The 17,134-nt window shown below is 39.2% G+C and overlaps 3 protein-coding genes across 3 annotated transcripts in view; 1 reads left to right on the forward strand and 2 right to left on the reverse strand.

Annotated features, from left to right (window-relative positions):
* Nucleotides 1-3,597: 3,597 nt before the first annotated feature.
* LOC139953614 (uncharacterized) lies at nt 3,598-6,043 on the reverse strand. Its single transcript, XM_071953090.1, has one exon. The coding sequence runs from the start codon at nt 6,032-6,034 to the stop codon at nt 5,249-5,251; it is 786 nt and encodes a 261-aa protein (XP_071809191.1). The 5' UTR covers nt 6,035-6,043; the 3' UTR covers nt 3,598-5,248.
* A 180-nt stretch (nt 6,044-6,223) lies between these two features.
* LOC139953613 (uncharacterized) lies at nt 6,224-8,793 on the reverse strand. Its single transcript, XM_071953089.1, has 2 exons — nt 8,257-8,793; nt 6,224-7,481 (listed from the first exon to the last, which is right to left on the reverse strand). The coding sequence occupies exon 2, from the start codon at nt 7,307-7,309 to the stop codon at nt 6,224-6,226; it is 1,086 nt and encodes a 361-aa protein (XP_071809190.1). The 5' UTR covers nt 7,310-7,481; nt 8,257-8,793.
* Nucleotides 8,794-9,553: 760 nt separating this feature from the next.
* The window catches only part of LOC139953842 (CD9 antigen-like), a 51,082-nt gene continuing 43,501 nt past the window's right edge, over nt 9,554-17,134 (forward strand). Inside the window, exon 1 of the mRNA XM_071953417.1 lies at nt 9,554-9,949. Within this exon, the coding sequence (XP_071809518.1) occupies nt 9,869-9,949 (81 nt within the window). The 5' untranslated portion in view covers nt 9,554-9,868. The remainder of the gene's footprint in view (nt 9,950-17,134) is intronic.

A 17,134-nucleotide genomic window follows, 5' to 3' on the forward strand; every position in this document is an offset into this window, starting at 1 on the left:
CATAAACGCACTCACCTGTGACCCAGGGTACAGATCAGTGTATTTTTGATCCCATTTTGCATAATAATAACGGAGCTTATAACGTGAACCAGCAAGGGCAAGGTGGTTTTTTTTTTACGGATGACTAGTCGTCACAGCTGCAGACAAAAACCCACTCACCTGACCCAGATTAGTGTATTTTTGATCCAATTTTTAATAATAATCCACCGTTAGAGTGAACCAAGGGCAAGATGGGTTTTTTTTTACGGATGACGTGTCGTCACATCTGCAGACAAAAACCCACTCACTCGACCCAGGATTGAAAATTAAAATCAGTGGATTGGATCCAAGAGTGAGTAAACAACGGCTAACGTACTTCTAGAAACTATGTTAAAGGAACACGTTGCCTTGGATCGGACGAGTTGGTCTATAAAAAGTGTTTGTAACCGTTTGTTATAAATTGCATATGGTTAGAAAGGTGTTTTAAAAGTAGAATACAATGGTCCACACAAATTTGCCTCGAAAATTGCGTGGTTTTCATTTTACTTTGCGAACTAACACGGTCGGCCATTTATTGGAGTCAAAAGTTTGACTCCCATAAATGGCCCACCGTGTTCGTCGACGAGGTCAAGGCAAAACCGTGCAATTACGAGGCATGTTTGTGTGGATCATTGTATTCTACTTTTAAAACACCTTTCCAACCATAATGCACTTTATAACAAACGGTTACAAACGCTTTTCAAAGACCAACTCGACCGATCCAAGGCAACGTGTTCACAAAGGCTCCCTTGTGGCCATGAACCAAGGGCCAATTCTATGCGTTTTATGGATGACTTGTCGTTGCAGCTAGCTGCAGACAAAAACACACTATATTATATGGAAAAGAAAAGTCTCATTAAACCACCGTGTATACAGAGCCTTGGCCCAGTTTCAGCCATGCATTGTACACTTTCGGTAAACAGCATTGTCCAAGGCCCAAATTTCGTGTATCACAAATTATATATAAAATAACAAACCTGTGAAAATTTAGGCTCAATCAGTCATCGGAGTCGGGAGAAAATAACGGGAAAACCCACCCTTGTTTCCGCACGTTTCGCTGTGTCATGACATGTGTTTACTATAAATCCGTAATTCTCGCTATCGAGAATTGATAATTGATAATTGTTTTAATGTTTTCGAGGTTGGGTAAAAAGTAATTTATTAGTGAATGAGGCTCAGGCTAAAAGGCTATGGGGAAAACCTCACCACCCTCGATGTTGTCCTTTGTGTTTCCATCTTCTTGCTTGTTGTCAAGCCAGTCCCTTCCCTTCACCCCCCCCCCCCCTTTTTGTCCCCCTATTCGTTGTTTACCCCCTGCTTTTTTATGTATGCTTTCTAACCCTTTCATGTATTTCCACTTCACTGCTTATGTTTCACTTAGTTACCTGTTCATGTTTGTTGTGTTGTCATTTAGCCTTCGAGAAAGACTCTGCTAGGGTCGAAACGTCAGGCCATTAACTATTTTTTGCATAAATAAGAAGATAATACATTGTACAAAATGTCATACAAACACACGTAAAATACACACCGCTGCGCGCCTCACTAACAGCGTATTGCAATTATGTTGCACACTGTGTGCATGGCCCAAGTGCGTAGGGCTGCTTAACGGGTAAGCAAATTTGTTTGCTTAAGCGTAAACCTATTTCACTAGCGGTTGCTAGCTTAAGCACGTAAACAAACTGCGCGCGCAACATTTTAGATCGCTTGCTAAGGGGTGCACCCCACCAAATAGTCTCCCATAGCACACAGTGCAAAATGCTAAATATTCAAAAATACACGAAATTACTTTAAAGTCTCACAGCTTTTAACTTGAAATGGAAAATTATTGATTGACTCTTGAACTATTATTCTCTGCTCAATTTTATATGGGGAGTCCCTGGGCCCGTCGAGTTATTCTCCCTCCAAGTAGGTCTAGTTTTCAAAACGTCCGAGAATCAATCTTGAAAAATGTCCCTACACCTCTCAGCAAATAGGACCATTTAGTTCATCAGGGCCTATGATTTTTGAGAAGTTGAAATTCCATTCAAAAGTTCTTAGTGTCCTATTATATGGGTAAAAACCAAAAATTAATATTCTTAGTGTCCCTTACTACTATAATAGTAAGTACACTTTCAATGAGTTCACAGCTAACAAATAGATCCATGGAAGAAATCATGCATGAAGAAATTAAAGGAACACGTTGCCTTGGATCGGACGAGTTGGTCAAAACAAAAGCGTTTTTAACCGTTTTTTATATAATGCATATGGTTGAAAAGATGTTTTAAAAGTAGCATACAATGATCCACACAAGTTTGCCTCGAAATTGCGTGGTTTTCCTTCTACTGTGCGAACTATCACCGTCGGCCATTTATGGGAGTCAAAATTTTGACCCCCATAAATGGCCGACGTGTTAGTCGACGAGGTAAAAGGAAAACCACGCAATTTCGAGGCATGTTTGTGTGGATCATTGTATTCTACTTTTACAAAATCTTTCTACCCATATGCATTTTATAAAAAACGGTTACAAACGTTTTTCAAAGACCAACTCGACCGATCCAAGGCAACGTGTTCCTTTAACTGACGACACAGTACAGAACGTCTCTAAAAAATGTAGTTGCGATAACGTAACCCTCCTCCCGACCTCTTCCCGCGTCGGGGGGAGGAGCTTTGATCGTGGCTTTTTAGTCGTAGCCGCTACAAACAGCGCCCTCTTGTGATTAACCTTTGCAATTTAGCCGAGTATAATGTGGGGGCGTTTTTCGTGGCTGAGTTGCAGAAGAATAACCGCGATCTAAGACTTGATTCAAGTCTATAATAAATAAAAAGAAAATGGTGTAGTTATGCGAACGAAACGAAATGACATTTGACACATCAGGCCTACAACAGTCTGTGACAAGTACACACACTTTATTTGTAGATGAAAAAACAAAACAACAACGACCTTAGTATTAACTAATATTCTAGATGTGAATTTTGACATCTGCTTACTGCACGTCGTACATAAAACTCCTGTTTTGAAACAGCCCCTCTATTGTTCAGATTAAGCAAGTTAGGGGTGGGCGGGGCGGGGCGGTTACTACTGTCTGTAGAGGGGGGCTCCCTTTGGGGCCTTTTTGGTGTTTGGGGTGTGTATGTTAGAGCACCCCAAATTTAGGGGACCAGAGGGGATATCTCATAATTATCAACCCTTCACCAACCACCAGGCATGTAACTTCATTAAGAGAGGACAGGGACATTTTCATTTTGCAACAAAGGGCAATTATGGTAGATATTAGTGTACTCTAAAGGAAATTTTAAACGGGCCCCTAAGCCAAGACATGTGCAACAAATGCCCTGGCCTCTGTGCCCATTTGACTGGGGCTGTGTACAAATTAAGCGGCTTTGGCTGCAAAAATTATTATCTCAAACCATGGAGCAATGCTCCAAGCTCACACAAGCAATTTTTTATTTTTAGGCGCATGAAGGCGCTTTCAACTGTTAATCTTCTTGCATAACAGCTACAGTTATAATTAGCAACTTTGACTAGCCGTATGGTGTGGTTTTTTTTTATCAACGGCCAATATATAATAATGACCAAGTCCCCCCCCCCCCCCCCCAATATAAAAATCCTGGATCCACCTCAAGATTGAGCTAAATAACATTTGCCTAAAATATTGACATGAAAACAGTGTAGCCAGTTCTTCTGCCCCTAACTGCCCCCAGAAGAAAACAGGACTTTTACAAAACAAAATCCAAGCAACATTCTTCTTCTTCTGAGGTCTCAGTTTTAATTGTCTTTCCATGTTCTTATGAAAAGACAATCTTTTGACAAAATTAGTTAATCTTTTCTAAACATTATTGTTGTTTATTGGTTTATTTAAGAAAAGAAAGCTTCGCAGCCTTAAGGAGTCTGAATTGAGTTTTATTTTAACATCAAAAAATGAAACAAAACAAGGGGGAAAGTACATACATTTGATAATCACTTTTAAAATAAATGACAATACAAACTTGTTGGTTTGAAGCCTATATCAACTCCAGTGTAAACTAGACTTGTGTACAAGTCGTTAAAGGTCTGCCGCGGTGAGATAATTTAGTTGTGGCAGTGCTCTTGCGAGATCACTGCTCTCGTGGGAACAGCTGATTGTCGACTTCTACTCCCCATTTAATGGGACAGTAGTCGTGAGAGCAGTTGTCTCGCGGGGCAAGCAGTCTCCCGAGACAACTGAGGAATCGCGAGGAGATTCTGAACAGAGTCGGAACGATATCACCGCGACAGACATTTAATGACTTGTCCACAAGTCTAGTGTGAACTGGCTGGTGGATAGTCAGTTAAAGTGGTCAAGTGACACAAACACATGCTTTCTCCTCCTCGCAGTGGACTGTTTGGCGCCCTCTAAATCTCTTTTTATGGACTCTCTGATGTATATTTATAAATACCTTTTTGAGAAAATGATTTGCCACAAATGTCACGATTTAAAGCTCTTTCCCTTTGATGAGTTTCTAAAGATTTGCAAGGATGTATACGAAAAACTGTTTTACATGCCAACAATGGTTTGTGCCCAGAGTGCACAAGTAAATCAATTCTTTGTTCTTAAAGGTGGACACACTCTGGTCATTTAACGGACAGCTTTTTCAAGAGTTTGCTTTACTGAAATCAACGCAAACTACAGTAGTTTGTGTTCAGTGTGGATGAGTTAATACTGCTGGTGCTGGCACAGTGTTTGCATCAGAGTGATGTCACGAGAACATGTTCTCTCAAGTGAAAACAAGCTGATTTTAAAGGAACACGTTGCCTTGGATCGGACGAGTTGGTCTATAAAAAGCGTTTATAACCGTTTGTTTTAAAATGCATATTAGTTAAAAAGATATAGTTTTTAAAAGTAGAATATAATGATCCACCCAAGTATCGCTCAAAATTGCACGGTTTTCTTTTTACTTTGCGATCCAACACAGTTGGCCATTTATAAATTTGACTCCCATAAATGACTGACCGTGTTAGTCGACGAAGTAAGGAAAACCGTGCAATTTCCAGGCATGTTTGTAAGGATCATTGTATTCTACTTTGATAACATCTTTCTACCCATATGCATTTTTTTTAAACGATACAAACGCTTTTCAAAGACCAACTCGACAGATCCAAGGCAACGTGTTCCTTTAATACTGCTGGCACAGTGTTTGCAATGCATCAGAGTGAAGTTTACTCTAGAAATGTCACGAGAACAAGTTTTCTCAAGTGAAAACAAGCTGATTTTAAAAGTCAGGAGGAAGATTCCTACATCACAACAGAATGTTTTTCTGCAGTGTGTACTGCTGGATGCAGTGTGTTATGATGATGGATCAGTTGGCTTTTGTAGATGAAGACTTTTCCACAAATGTCACAAATCATTGGATTCTTGTCAATGTAAATGTGGACACACCGATGGCGTTTCAGTGTCAGCTTATGCGAGAAAGCTTTCCCACAGATATCACAAACGAACGGTTTCTCTCCAGTGTGGACACGCTGATGGCGAGTCAGGGAAGCTTTATTTCTGTAAGAACTTCCACAAATGTCACAAACAAATGGTGTCTCTCCAGTGTGGACTCTCTGATGGTCAGTTAAACTGTTTTTATGAGAAAACGCTTTTCCACAAACGTCGCAAACAAATGGTTTCTGCCCAGTGTGATTACGCTGATGGATGGTCAAGGAATGTTTTTGTGAGAAGGCTTTCCCACAAATGTCACAAACAAATGGCTTCTCTTTGGTGTGGACACGCTGATGGCGTGTCAGTGAACTGTTTAATGAGAAGGTCAGTCCACAAAGGTCACAAGTAAATGGTTTCTCTCCAGAGTGAATTCTCTGGTGGCGGACAAGGTTGTTTTTTGTTGGAAATGCCTGTCCACAAATGTCACAAACAAATGGTTTCTCTCCACTGTGAACTCTTAAGTGAGCTATTAAGTTGCCTTTATGAGAAAATGCTTGTCCACAAACGCAACAAGCAAATTGTTTCCTCCCAGTGTGGACACGCTGATGGGTGGTCAGGTGAGGAGCTCCCGAGAAGGATGCTCCACAGGTATCCATGGTAACACAGACAAATGGTTTCTCTCCTTGATGCTTTCTCAGTTTGTGTATCTTTTCTTTATTGTGGGAAGGCTTTTTCACAGACGGCAAAAATGCTTTTTCCCCAAAGGTACTTGGTGAAGAAAAGGTCAATTACCAAAAACGTAACAAATGAATGTGTCCTGCTTTTCTTCCAAAAGTTTTTTTCCATCACTCTCCAGTGTGTAGCTTCTTATGGGCTTTTAGAGTACCAGTACGAGCAAATCGTCTCCCACATACGTCACAAACACTTGGCTTCTCTCCTGTGTGAGTACGCTGATGTTGCGTAAGAGTGTGTTTTTTAATGAAGGTTTTTCCACAGGTATAACAAGCAAAACGTCTCTCTCCACTGTGAACTCTTTTATGATTTTTGAGGGAATCAGCACGGGAAAAGCCTTTCTCACAAACGTCACATTGAAATGGTTTCTCTCCGGTGTGAACTCGTTGGTGGTCTGTCAGGGTGGTTCTATGTGAGAAGGCTTTTCCACAAAGGTCACAAACGTATGGTCTCTCTCCAGTGTGGACCCGCAGATGGGAGGTCAGGCTACTTTTAAAAGAGAAAAGTTGCCCACATACATTACACTTGAATGGTGTTTCTCCAGTGTGGACTTTCTGATGACTTATAAGAGTGCTTTTCAGCGGGAAGGCTTTTCCACAAATGTCACAAACGAATGGTTTCTCTCCCGTGTGTGTTCTCTTATGTTGCTTCAAATTGAATTTATCACTGAATGCCTTTCCGCAAGAGTCACACGCAAAAGGTTTTTCGTGTGTGTGAACTCTTTGATGCCGCGATAAATTGCTATTGTTTGTAAAACCTCGACCACAAGTTTCACAGGCGAATGGTTTCTTTCCAGCGTGGATGAGTCGATGGTAGGTCAAGGTGTCCTTGGAAGTAAAGACTTGACCACAAACGCTACAAATAAATTGTTTCTCTACAGTTAGAGTCTGCTGATGTTCTTCCAATGTGACTGTGTCCGCACAGGTTTTTCCACAAGTGTCAGATATTAATGGCTTGCCACTAGGATGAAAACAACTTGAACTCAAACTATTGCTTTCACTAACTTTGTTTTCACTAATTATAATTTCACTAATTTTGTTTTCACTAACTTTGTTTTCACTAATTACGATTTCACTTATTTTGTTTTCACTAATTTTGTTTTCACAAACTTTGTTTTCAATAATTTTGTTTTCACTAACTTTGTTTTCACTAACTTCACTTGAATCAAGTTCTTTTTTATTGTCAGTGACGTGGTGCATCGTACAAAATTGTATTTCACTAAGCAGTAGTTGCTTACTTTAGAAAGTCTCCACTCACAGACCAGCTCAGTGTTCTCAATGTTTGCGGTTATTACATGTAGATAAAATCTCAAATGTGTCAAAGTTACTGGTGGTTGCGGAGGTCAAAGGTCACAGTGTTACACTGGTCTATCTGCAGATAAAGAAGAAAAGAGAAAGTAAGCATCTTCAATAATACTGATAGCCAAAGCATTAACTATTTAAGTACTCAAGACGCTTGAACAACAAGAAACATTTTAGGACAAGTTTTCAACATTTTGAACTATTTTAAGTCTACGACACCAATCTTTGCTTTGCCTCTTAAAATTGAGGTAAGGAGATTAATATGAGTTGACTAGACAAGAACGATGTTGATGTTAACTTAGACTAACCATGGAGGTAGACTAACACTAAGACTAAGTAAGAGACTGAAAGCCAAGGCTAAGAAGAGAGCCAAGGTGGGCCAGCTCAACAGAAATTAAACACGGTCCTGTGAGACAGTATGGTATGGTTACTATGAGGTTCGTTCTGCTACTGATAGTGGAACAAACCTCATCATACACATATAGGTAGACATGGTAGGATGATCACTAGTATCAGTGCGTCTTTGGACTTTGTTGACATCATCATCAGATTTTTACTTTTAGCTGAACATTTCTCCTTTTTATGAACATATCTGAGGATAACTTTCCGTATGGCGCCACCACTTTTTCACTCATTTTTACAAAAAGGGATATCTCATTGAGGTAAATTAGATACTATATTATTTCATATCGAATGAAAAAGTGGTGGCGCCATACGGAAACTTTTGGTTGGTAGATCGTGCCATTTAATATGCTCAGACTAAAAAAGTAAGAGTAAATTAACCTTAAATTTGAGGCTTATCGTTTGAATATGATGTTGGTTCCATGATAAGGATGACTACTTACCGTTTGGTTCCCGGACTTAACTGTGAAGAAAGGATAACGGGGTTTGAAAATTCAGGTTTTTGGCACAGGAACTGTAGCACTACTACTAGTGGTGTATAAGCAGCAGTAAAGCGCCCTCTATATTTTGCTGCACAAAGCGCCCTCTTTGTCCTACTAAACGCCGGATCCTTTTCCCTTTTCGTTGAGAATGCCAGGGGATTTCTTTTCAGTTGCTAATATTATTCAGAAACAGTCTACACAACAGGCGTGTTAAGTCATATTTTACGAGAAAAAAAGATAAAAGAAGAAGAAAAAGAACAGCTCAGAAAGAGGGGATGAACAGCGCACACCCGATCGTCCAATAGAGATGAAATCTTCAAAAACCCTGCATGATCAGCGAGAGTATAAATAAGCACAACAAATAATTGTTATGCTTACCAGATTACCAGCCAAACTACCAAGTCACATGCCAACATTTTGGCACTGGTATCCTGCTCATTTCTGCTTAGCAGAGAATGTGTCGACCAACAAATTTCTGCTTACGCAGCAGCTTTATGAACTTGTCTCTGCTGCTGGCTGGAGATCCTCCCCGAAATGACCATATTTGGTGTGGACCAACTGGCCCGGGAGAGATAGATGTTGTTTCACTAAAATAGTAATGATTTATTGTAAAAGAAGCTGAATTATTATAACCTACAAAAGATCTTCTAACTAAAACTAATTATGGATTACAGCAGAAGCAGAATCATCTTTCAATTAAAAAAAATCACCTATTTTCAGTTACATAGTTTTATCCTCTTTCTTTATGTTCTGTCGTAAATAAATAAATCAATCAAAATATATGAACAGTAGCAGCTAGTGAATTATAGTTAATTAATTATTCACTTATAACGAAGTTGGCTTTAAAACTGAATTATTCATTATCAGAAGACGATTAATTTATTCATAGCGCAGTGAGCTACCGCTGGTAATTAATTATTTATACACAGGCAGGCCTGCAGATGAATATTCATGACAAATGCTCAAGTAATAAGTAAACCAATGAAAATGAAACCGGAATATTTTGTCACGTTGATTAATAACTGCCAAAGTTTAAAACATGTAGACCTATTTTTATTGCCACTGCTAGAACATGCACATGTGTACACCCATACCATTCAGTTTATGTATTATAAGTCATGTATTACGGACATAATACATGTGAGTTTTATACACAAAGTAATGATTTGTACATGCATAGGAGCGTACATGTGCACATCATGTACATTTGCATTAAAGTGCATGTGCATTAAAGTGTGTGTGCATTCGCTGTAGTCATTCATTGTCACATAACGACACCGTATAAACTATCCCACACACACGAACAATAAAAAACCGACGGTAGACAGTTCTTTGATGCCCCATTCATAGGGGTCTTTGTACACCAATAAAGAACCTTTCGCTTGACTGTACAAGCCACGCATATAGCTGTGATTTAAACACCCTGACATCAACAACACAGCGGTGATTTTAACTCTCGACGATCGACACCGTGGAACGAACCTACCGTGCACGTCAAGGAAATTCTACGGGAGAGATCGAAGCGATTTCCCCCCTACCCAGGCTTCATACATCCGCTCTTTTCGGAACCAAGATGTGTTGTTCTTGCGATGCCGGCACTGCAGTGTTTTGCTGTAAATATATACTAGTTGTAACAACGTGCATATGCAATTTGGTAAGTATATTTTATGTGTGAAATATCCAATCCACATCAGTTTTAAGAAATAATGTCATCTGTCCGGAAATAAGATGTGTTTATTTATAAAATTCTGTCTTTTCCTCCTGCATGCGTGACCTCTGTCTGTGTGGGTGATGGATGACGTTTGCCAAAACATTGAATGAGGATGCAAAATATTAAATTTATTTCTCTGTTTAATCACACTGATTCAGCTGTCATATTGTCTTTTAACATGTTTAGAAAGAAACAACAAACATAATTAAAAGCCATTGTCCTGCAACAATTTAACAAATCAATACTTTCCTGTATGATGGAAATTAATTAATACATAATGCAAGGTTCAAGGATAGATTATGCAAAAAGAGTAAAGTGTGGAACGCGTGGGACGGTCGATTTACCGTTGATTTCAAAACAAGAAAAATTAATACCAGAAGGGAATTAAACATTAGGTTTTATTTTGGCATCATCTATGTTCAAATTGTCCATTTTAGTTTAAATTAAACTAGAATTTCTCGATAAATGTTAAAAACGCAACCCAGTCTTGTGAACACATACCCTGTGACCTGTGTCTTGTGTAAACTAAATATATATATATATATTTATTTATTTTTTATTTATTTATTTTTATTTTTTTTATTTTTTTTTTTTTTTGGGGGGGGGGGTAATATCTTTAAAAAGTTTCCCCCGAATCATGCTTCCTGATTGTGTGCATTAACTTTTTTCTACATCGGCTACAAGTTTTATAAAACTTTAAAATAATGTGATTTGGGGTGAAAATTTGAAATAATATTTTTATAAACTCGCCCACACGTGGAATGCATGTTGTTGAAAGAGACTGTGTACATTGGCTTCAACAACTGTGACCTAGACATTATTTACACATCTTGCACCCGCATTATAACAGACTTTATCTGTACAAAGTAAATACACAGAGACGCGTGCATGTGTGTAGACTGCGACAGTTTGGGTAAAAATAAAATATAAATAGTTAACGACCTAACACAGGACTCATTGGAAATGCGTGTGCAGAGTCTAGCCTATAATATTAGCATAAATCGTCGCAGATGACGCTTGAGAGACAATTACACATTCATACAATACAACGTGTGGTTATTATTATTACCCCCCCCCCCCCCAAAAAAAAAAAAGTGACTTTATAACCCCCCCCCCCCCATGTATACACCCAAAACCAATTGATATTGTGTCCACAATCACAACATGGGTTATTTGTATACAAAACGAATGGTAATTCGTGGTGAAAATGAATAATTAATTTAGTGCAAGTATAGTCTGAACCTAAATGTGCCATATACATAGTTGCTATTATTACAAGCTGGCTGAATGCACTCGAGCTTCAAGACTCTATGGGATGAGGTCGTAACACTTGTCGTTGAGTGATTAGTGGTCTTTTGATAATGGAGGTATTTGGCTACAAATAATCTGACATCTCGAACCCGACCATGGTTAAATTTTGTATTTGTTGTTTTTTGTTGTTGTTTTTTTTTTTTTTTTGGGGGGGGGGGGTCGGCACTGTATCGTCTGTGCCCTTTCTCTATGGTTGCATACAAGCCCTGAATGTCGTTCTTGAAGAGGCGTAGCAATTTTCCTCCGGTATAAATGGGCATAATTGAGTATAATTTAAGTTTGCAGAGGGCATCATCACAGCAAAAACATTTAAGGCACCATTGCTGTGGGTGGCGCGGGTATGTGTAAGGCCTGTGTATATATACTATGCAACTGGAGTATGTATACAGTGATGGAACATATGTTGACCAAACATGACATTACGAACAACTGTAGCTCAGTGAATTATGCATAACACTGTAAATGGATTCTTTTTTACGTGGATTATGCCTGTCACGGAATGAATAAGACACCGGGGCCCTCGGCGCTCTGTGACCCATGGCGTCCTGCCGTGCCATTTGTCCCGGACAAGGCCGTTAGTCCGCGCTCTGGCGGCCAATGGGGTTCAGAAGTGTAAATCCACGTCTGAGATTTGATATTGAGATTTTCTATTTTTGTTGTTGCGGTGTGTGAATGTTTATTTTTGTAAGAGTAAATGCCAAAATTGAATGTGGTTTTTCTTAAAGAGCAAATTCCAATCAAATATTGTGTAAGTTTTTATGACTAAGTATTTATGATTGAAATGTTTTTGTTTGCCACATCGAATGTAATAATTCTAAATTTTAAAACAACAATGAATAATGAATAATATTTTCCCCCATTCGAAAAAAATTACGAATCATTTGTTCATAATAAGTTGTTCACCGCAGTTCTTTTCAGAACCAACACTGCTCAAAAAAGATGCACACAATATGATGATACCACAAACCTCACCTAACTAAAAAAAGTAACTAAGTATACTCCCACCCCATGCAAAGTTTCAAATATTACTGATAAGTTTTTACAAACAAGATGATTGTCTAAACTCTTTTCCAACGCGTCCCTTTAAAGATGGCCAAACCGTGGGATAGAACCACTCGGGAAGAAACCCTGTGAACCTGTCCCATGTAATTGTATCAACTACTCCAGTCTTATGACAGGTTTCTTTCTGTGGTGCTGCAATGTTAGCACTAGTTCTTGCAGTTCAATGAAACGTCGTTGGCAGGCTTTGTTTGTGCTGTGATGGGTTTATGGGTCGGCGGTAACAGGTGCGAAAGTTTATGTCGGCCTGTATCTACATGTTGAGTTACAGTACCTCAAAAGGTTCGTTCGTTGTTTGTTTGCTGTTTAGATGATCTTCCCGTCAAGGGAACTCGGCAAACTCCCACACAAGGGAATATTATATGCACCATGCACCAAGCTGGCATCATGCACTCTCTTACATTCTTATTATATGGTTTATTTATGTCCTTACTCTATGGTTTAACGTCTTGCAAATCAAGAAACCGTTAATAAAAAAACTAGACGAGAATATTCATTGTGGTATCAGCGTTTTAACATGGTAGGATTCGAACCTCAAAACTTGTGATTGCAAGTATTGCAGTTAACCACTGGCCCACGGTGACCAATGTAATAATATTGTATATTGACCCATAACGCGCAGTGCACTTTACACGTGCCTATCCTGTTCGCCATTTTTGGAGCCACTCATTTTTGAATGACACAAATGGCGCAAATGACAGACGCGAATCCCAAAACAAATGCGATCAGCAGAATAAGGTAACCAGCCAATATTTCACATGCACCATTTGTGACTGGTATCCTGCTTATGTTTGCTAAGCAGGAAATTGTTTAGCAATATTTCTGCTCAAGCAGCTCAATGAAATAGTGCTTTGCTTAGCAGGAAAATGTTAAGCAATATTTTCTGCTAAGCAAAACAAATTTGCCCTACAGATTGAAGAAAGACGGGATGGCTACGCTGTGAATAAACCTTGCATGCCATGGGTTGTTGGTTACATTCCAATCAACCATAATATAACACTCGAGCTTGAAATCATGAGATGTATTTCAGTGTAGTCTCACTCTCTGCTCGTGTAAATCAATGTCTCGCTTCATTACGATTTTGATGAGCTGTCTGCCTCTTGCATAATCATGCAAAACTTAATGGTCTCACTAGTCTTGACTCAACTCGTTGCTCAATTTAACAATGATTCAGGCTGGGTTGACTAAAGCGTCTTGTGGATGGACGAGAAGACTAGATTGTCACGCGTTTTATCTACGGCAGTTTCCTCCTAACACGCGCGCATCATGGGGGTCAAAATGTGCACAAAGGATCGACTCCAAAAAGGCATAAATGGTATAAGACCTCTGTCTGCTAAGCAGAAATGAGCAGGATACCAGTCACAAATTGTACTTGTGACATGGTATAGTTTAGCGGGTAACCTTATTATGGTAAGCATTGCTTTGTTATGCTGAGCTATACTTGTTATGTTTAAGCAGCTCTTTATATAAATAATTGGGGCTTGTTGCTTTAGAATGTTTTTTAATTCTTAAATTATAGTTCCTTTCGTCGAGACGGCCATGTTGAATTAAAATGTACAAGATTTTGCATCTGCGCGAGATTACTAAAAACAAGTGTGATGATGAAGGACCCCGTGGCCCATTTCCCGTACCCTCCAAGGCATCTTTGAGTTAGAGTAGCGGCTGAGCAGCGTCGTCTTGCAAAGGGTATCATTGTGTTGCAACACGCGGTGTGAAATCTCATCTCATGAAATCAAGAAATTGCAATCACCCAAACATCATTGCCTCCTCCTCCTCCTCCTTTGGCCTGATGGAAAATAAATCAAGACGGTCAATCAACGATGCAATATTTAGCAGTCGTAATATGCGGCAGCATCTTCAAGTAATACTACAAGAGAACGGTCGTTGATCAATCATCTTAACGGGGCTGTGCTGTCAGGATCAAAGCTGCAGGCCTTCAGCTTCACATGGAATTATGAACTGTCGTGCAGTTACTGCACAAACGCGTTAGCGAACGTGCTCTTTGAATAAAGTTAATGTATACGGTATCGGAAATGTTGTAAAATATTATTGCATGCATCGTGAAAAGTTGTGTAGGGCCTTTTTGAAATTTTTGCCATCCTCTTATCTAGTACAAATTTTCTCAGTCCTCTTCTTTAGTCCAAATTTGGAAACTCTATTTAGTATTTTTCAAGTTCAGAAAACACATTTTTGGTTTACGCGGTTTTTTTTTAAACAATTATAAATTCATTGATAAATCCTTGACAAAATAGTTTAAATATCTTTTCCCTTTAATGTTTACTGGTGTAAAATTAAAATTCAGCGTGTGTTTTGTGTCATGGTATAGTGGTATGCTTTGCACACGCTGTATCAATAAACTCGAAACACCATCTGCGTTAAATGTCATCGGCAGTATCGACTCCGTAAACCTGAAGTATAATTAAGCCTAAGAAAGTTCAGATGTTCCGGAGATAAACTCTGGGCATTGTCATGCGGGGTCAAAGGTCAAAGTTGAGAATTCTCTATAGTGGAGAGCTTTTGACATGATGATTCTCATGGAATGGTTAAGCTCTTTGAAGGTATACAACATTTTGTAGCATTTTTAAATCTCCTTGGGTCGATTTCACCAAGAGTAAGGACTAGTCTTAACTCCAAGGACTTCATAGTGAATACTGAGTGAAGAATTATGGAGCCATGGTTTTAATGCTATTGATTCTGACAATGTCTGCTGCAAAAAGATCGGGGATCTTGATTCCTTTGGCCAAAGCTGTACTAACTTCACACTTAATATCAGTTTCTCATTTTTGTTTTACCGTAACAAAACATCAGGTGAGGTTTGTGGTAAGCACCATGTGTAAATCTCTTTTGAGTTGTGATGGTTCTGAATGAGAACCTGTGGTTGACATTAAAAAAAATCAAGCAACACTTTCAAAAGCAACTTTCCCCACAGGCGGGTCTATTGAGTATGGTGTGCCCAACGGGACTAAATCAATTACAACCTTTGATACGAATACTAGCGATATGATCTTGAGACACTCGCCACAACCGAGTGGTAATTTTCAGCTCAGCATGAGAAGTAATTTATTCACGACCTAGGGCTAAGTCTGCGCTGTTGGTTGCCGCAACATTCACCAGACTTTGTTTTGAAAGATCTGTTTAAAGGGAACAGTATTGGAAACATTTTCGCATTATTGGAAACGGTTAGATTTAATTTTTTTCCTCTTAAATAATAAAACAAGTTATACGAATTGTTTTGTTCATGTATAAAATCTAAATCTAGCTCTTTGTATTAGTTCCTATCTCAAGATGCAATTTTTTGTCAGAAAAGTGGTGATTCCTATTTATTTTTGAATAGATGATGAACTTCTTTGAGTAAAACACAAAATAAACAAATCTCAACAATTGTTCTTAAATTTAATCAGTAAATATCTTTATTTAACAAAATGAGACAAAGTCATTACATGACTCAATTTTTTATTGAACACCTATGTATATACAAGCTTACTCAGAACAGGTTGAACTAAACATCAGTATAGTCAAGGCATACATGGCAAAGAAGACAAAATAGCCTCCCCTTCATACTCAACCGACCTGTATGAATACACTCTACCCTAACATCTGAAAGCAACGGTAGGGGACATAAATTGGCGTCCCTTACTCAACCAACCCCAATGTTACACTATACATCAGAAGGCAATGGTAGGGGACATAAATTGGCGTCCCTTACTCAACCAACCCATGTGTTACACTATTCATCAGAAGGCAATGGTAGGGGACATAAATTGGCGTCCCTTACTCAACCAACCCCTATGTTACACTCTACATCAGAAGGCAATGGTAGGGGACATAAATTGGCGTCCCTTACTCAACCAACCTCTATGTTACACTATACATCAGAAGGCAATGGTAGGGGACATAAATTGGCGTCCCTTACTCAACCAACCCCAAAGTTACACTATACATCAGATGGCAATGGTAGGGGACATAAATTGGCGTCCCTTACTCAACAAACCCCAATGTTACACTATACATCAGAAACCAATGGTAGGGGACATAAATTGGCGTCCCTTACTCAACCAACCCGTGTGTTACACTATTCATCAGAAGGCAATGGTAGGGGACATAAATTGGCGTCCCTTACTCAACCAACCCCTATGTTACACTCTACATCAGAAGGCAATGGTAGGGGACATAAATTGGCGTCCCTTACTCAACCAACCCCAATGTTACACTATACATCAGAAACCAATGGTAGGGGACATAAATTGGCGTCCCTTACTCAACCAACCCGTGTGTTACACTATTCATCAGAAGGCAATGGTAGGGGACATAAATTGGCGTCCCTTACTCAACCAACCCCTATGTTACACTCTACATCAGAAGGCAATGGTAGGGGACATAAATTGGCGTCCCTTACTCAACCAACCTCTATGTTACACTATACATCAGAAGGCAATGGTAGGGGACATAAATTGGCGTCCCTTACTCAACCAACCCCAATGTTACACTATACATCAGATGGCAATGGTAGGGGACATAAATTGGCGTCCCTTACTCAACCAACCCCTATGTTACACTATACATCAGATGGCAATGGTAGGGGACATAAATTGGCGTCCCTTACTCAACCAACCCCTATGTTACACTATTCATCAGAAGGCAATGGTAGGGGACATAAATTGGCGTCCCTTACTCAACCAACCCCTATGTTACACTATACATCAGATGGCAATGGTAGGGGACATAAATTGGCGTCCCTTATTCAACCAACCCCTATGT

This window comes from Asterias amurensis, chromosome 22 (genome assembly GCF_032118995.1).
Source record: "Asterias amurensis chromosome 22, ASM3211899v1".
Classification (NCBI taxonomy): domain Eukaryota; kingdom Metazoa; phylum Echinodermata; class Asteroidea; order Forcipulatida; family Asteriidae; genus Asterias; species Asterias amurensis.

Coding starts and splice junctions, on each gene's coding strand:
- LOC139953613 (XM_071953089.1), bottom strand. CDS start 7,309: ATGCACCACGTCACTGACAATAAAAAAGAACTTGATTCAAGTGAAGTT.
- LOC139953614 (XM_071953090.1), bottom strand. CDS start 6,034: ATGGATACCTGTGGAGCATCCTTCTCGGGAGCTCCTCACCTGACCACC.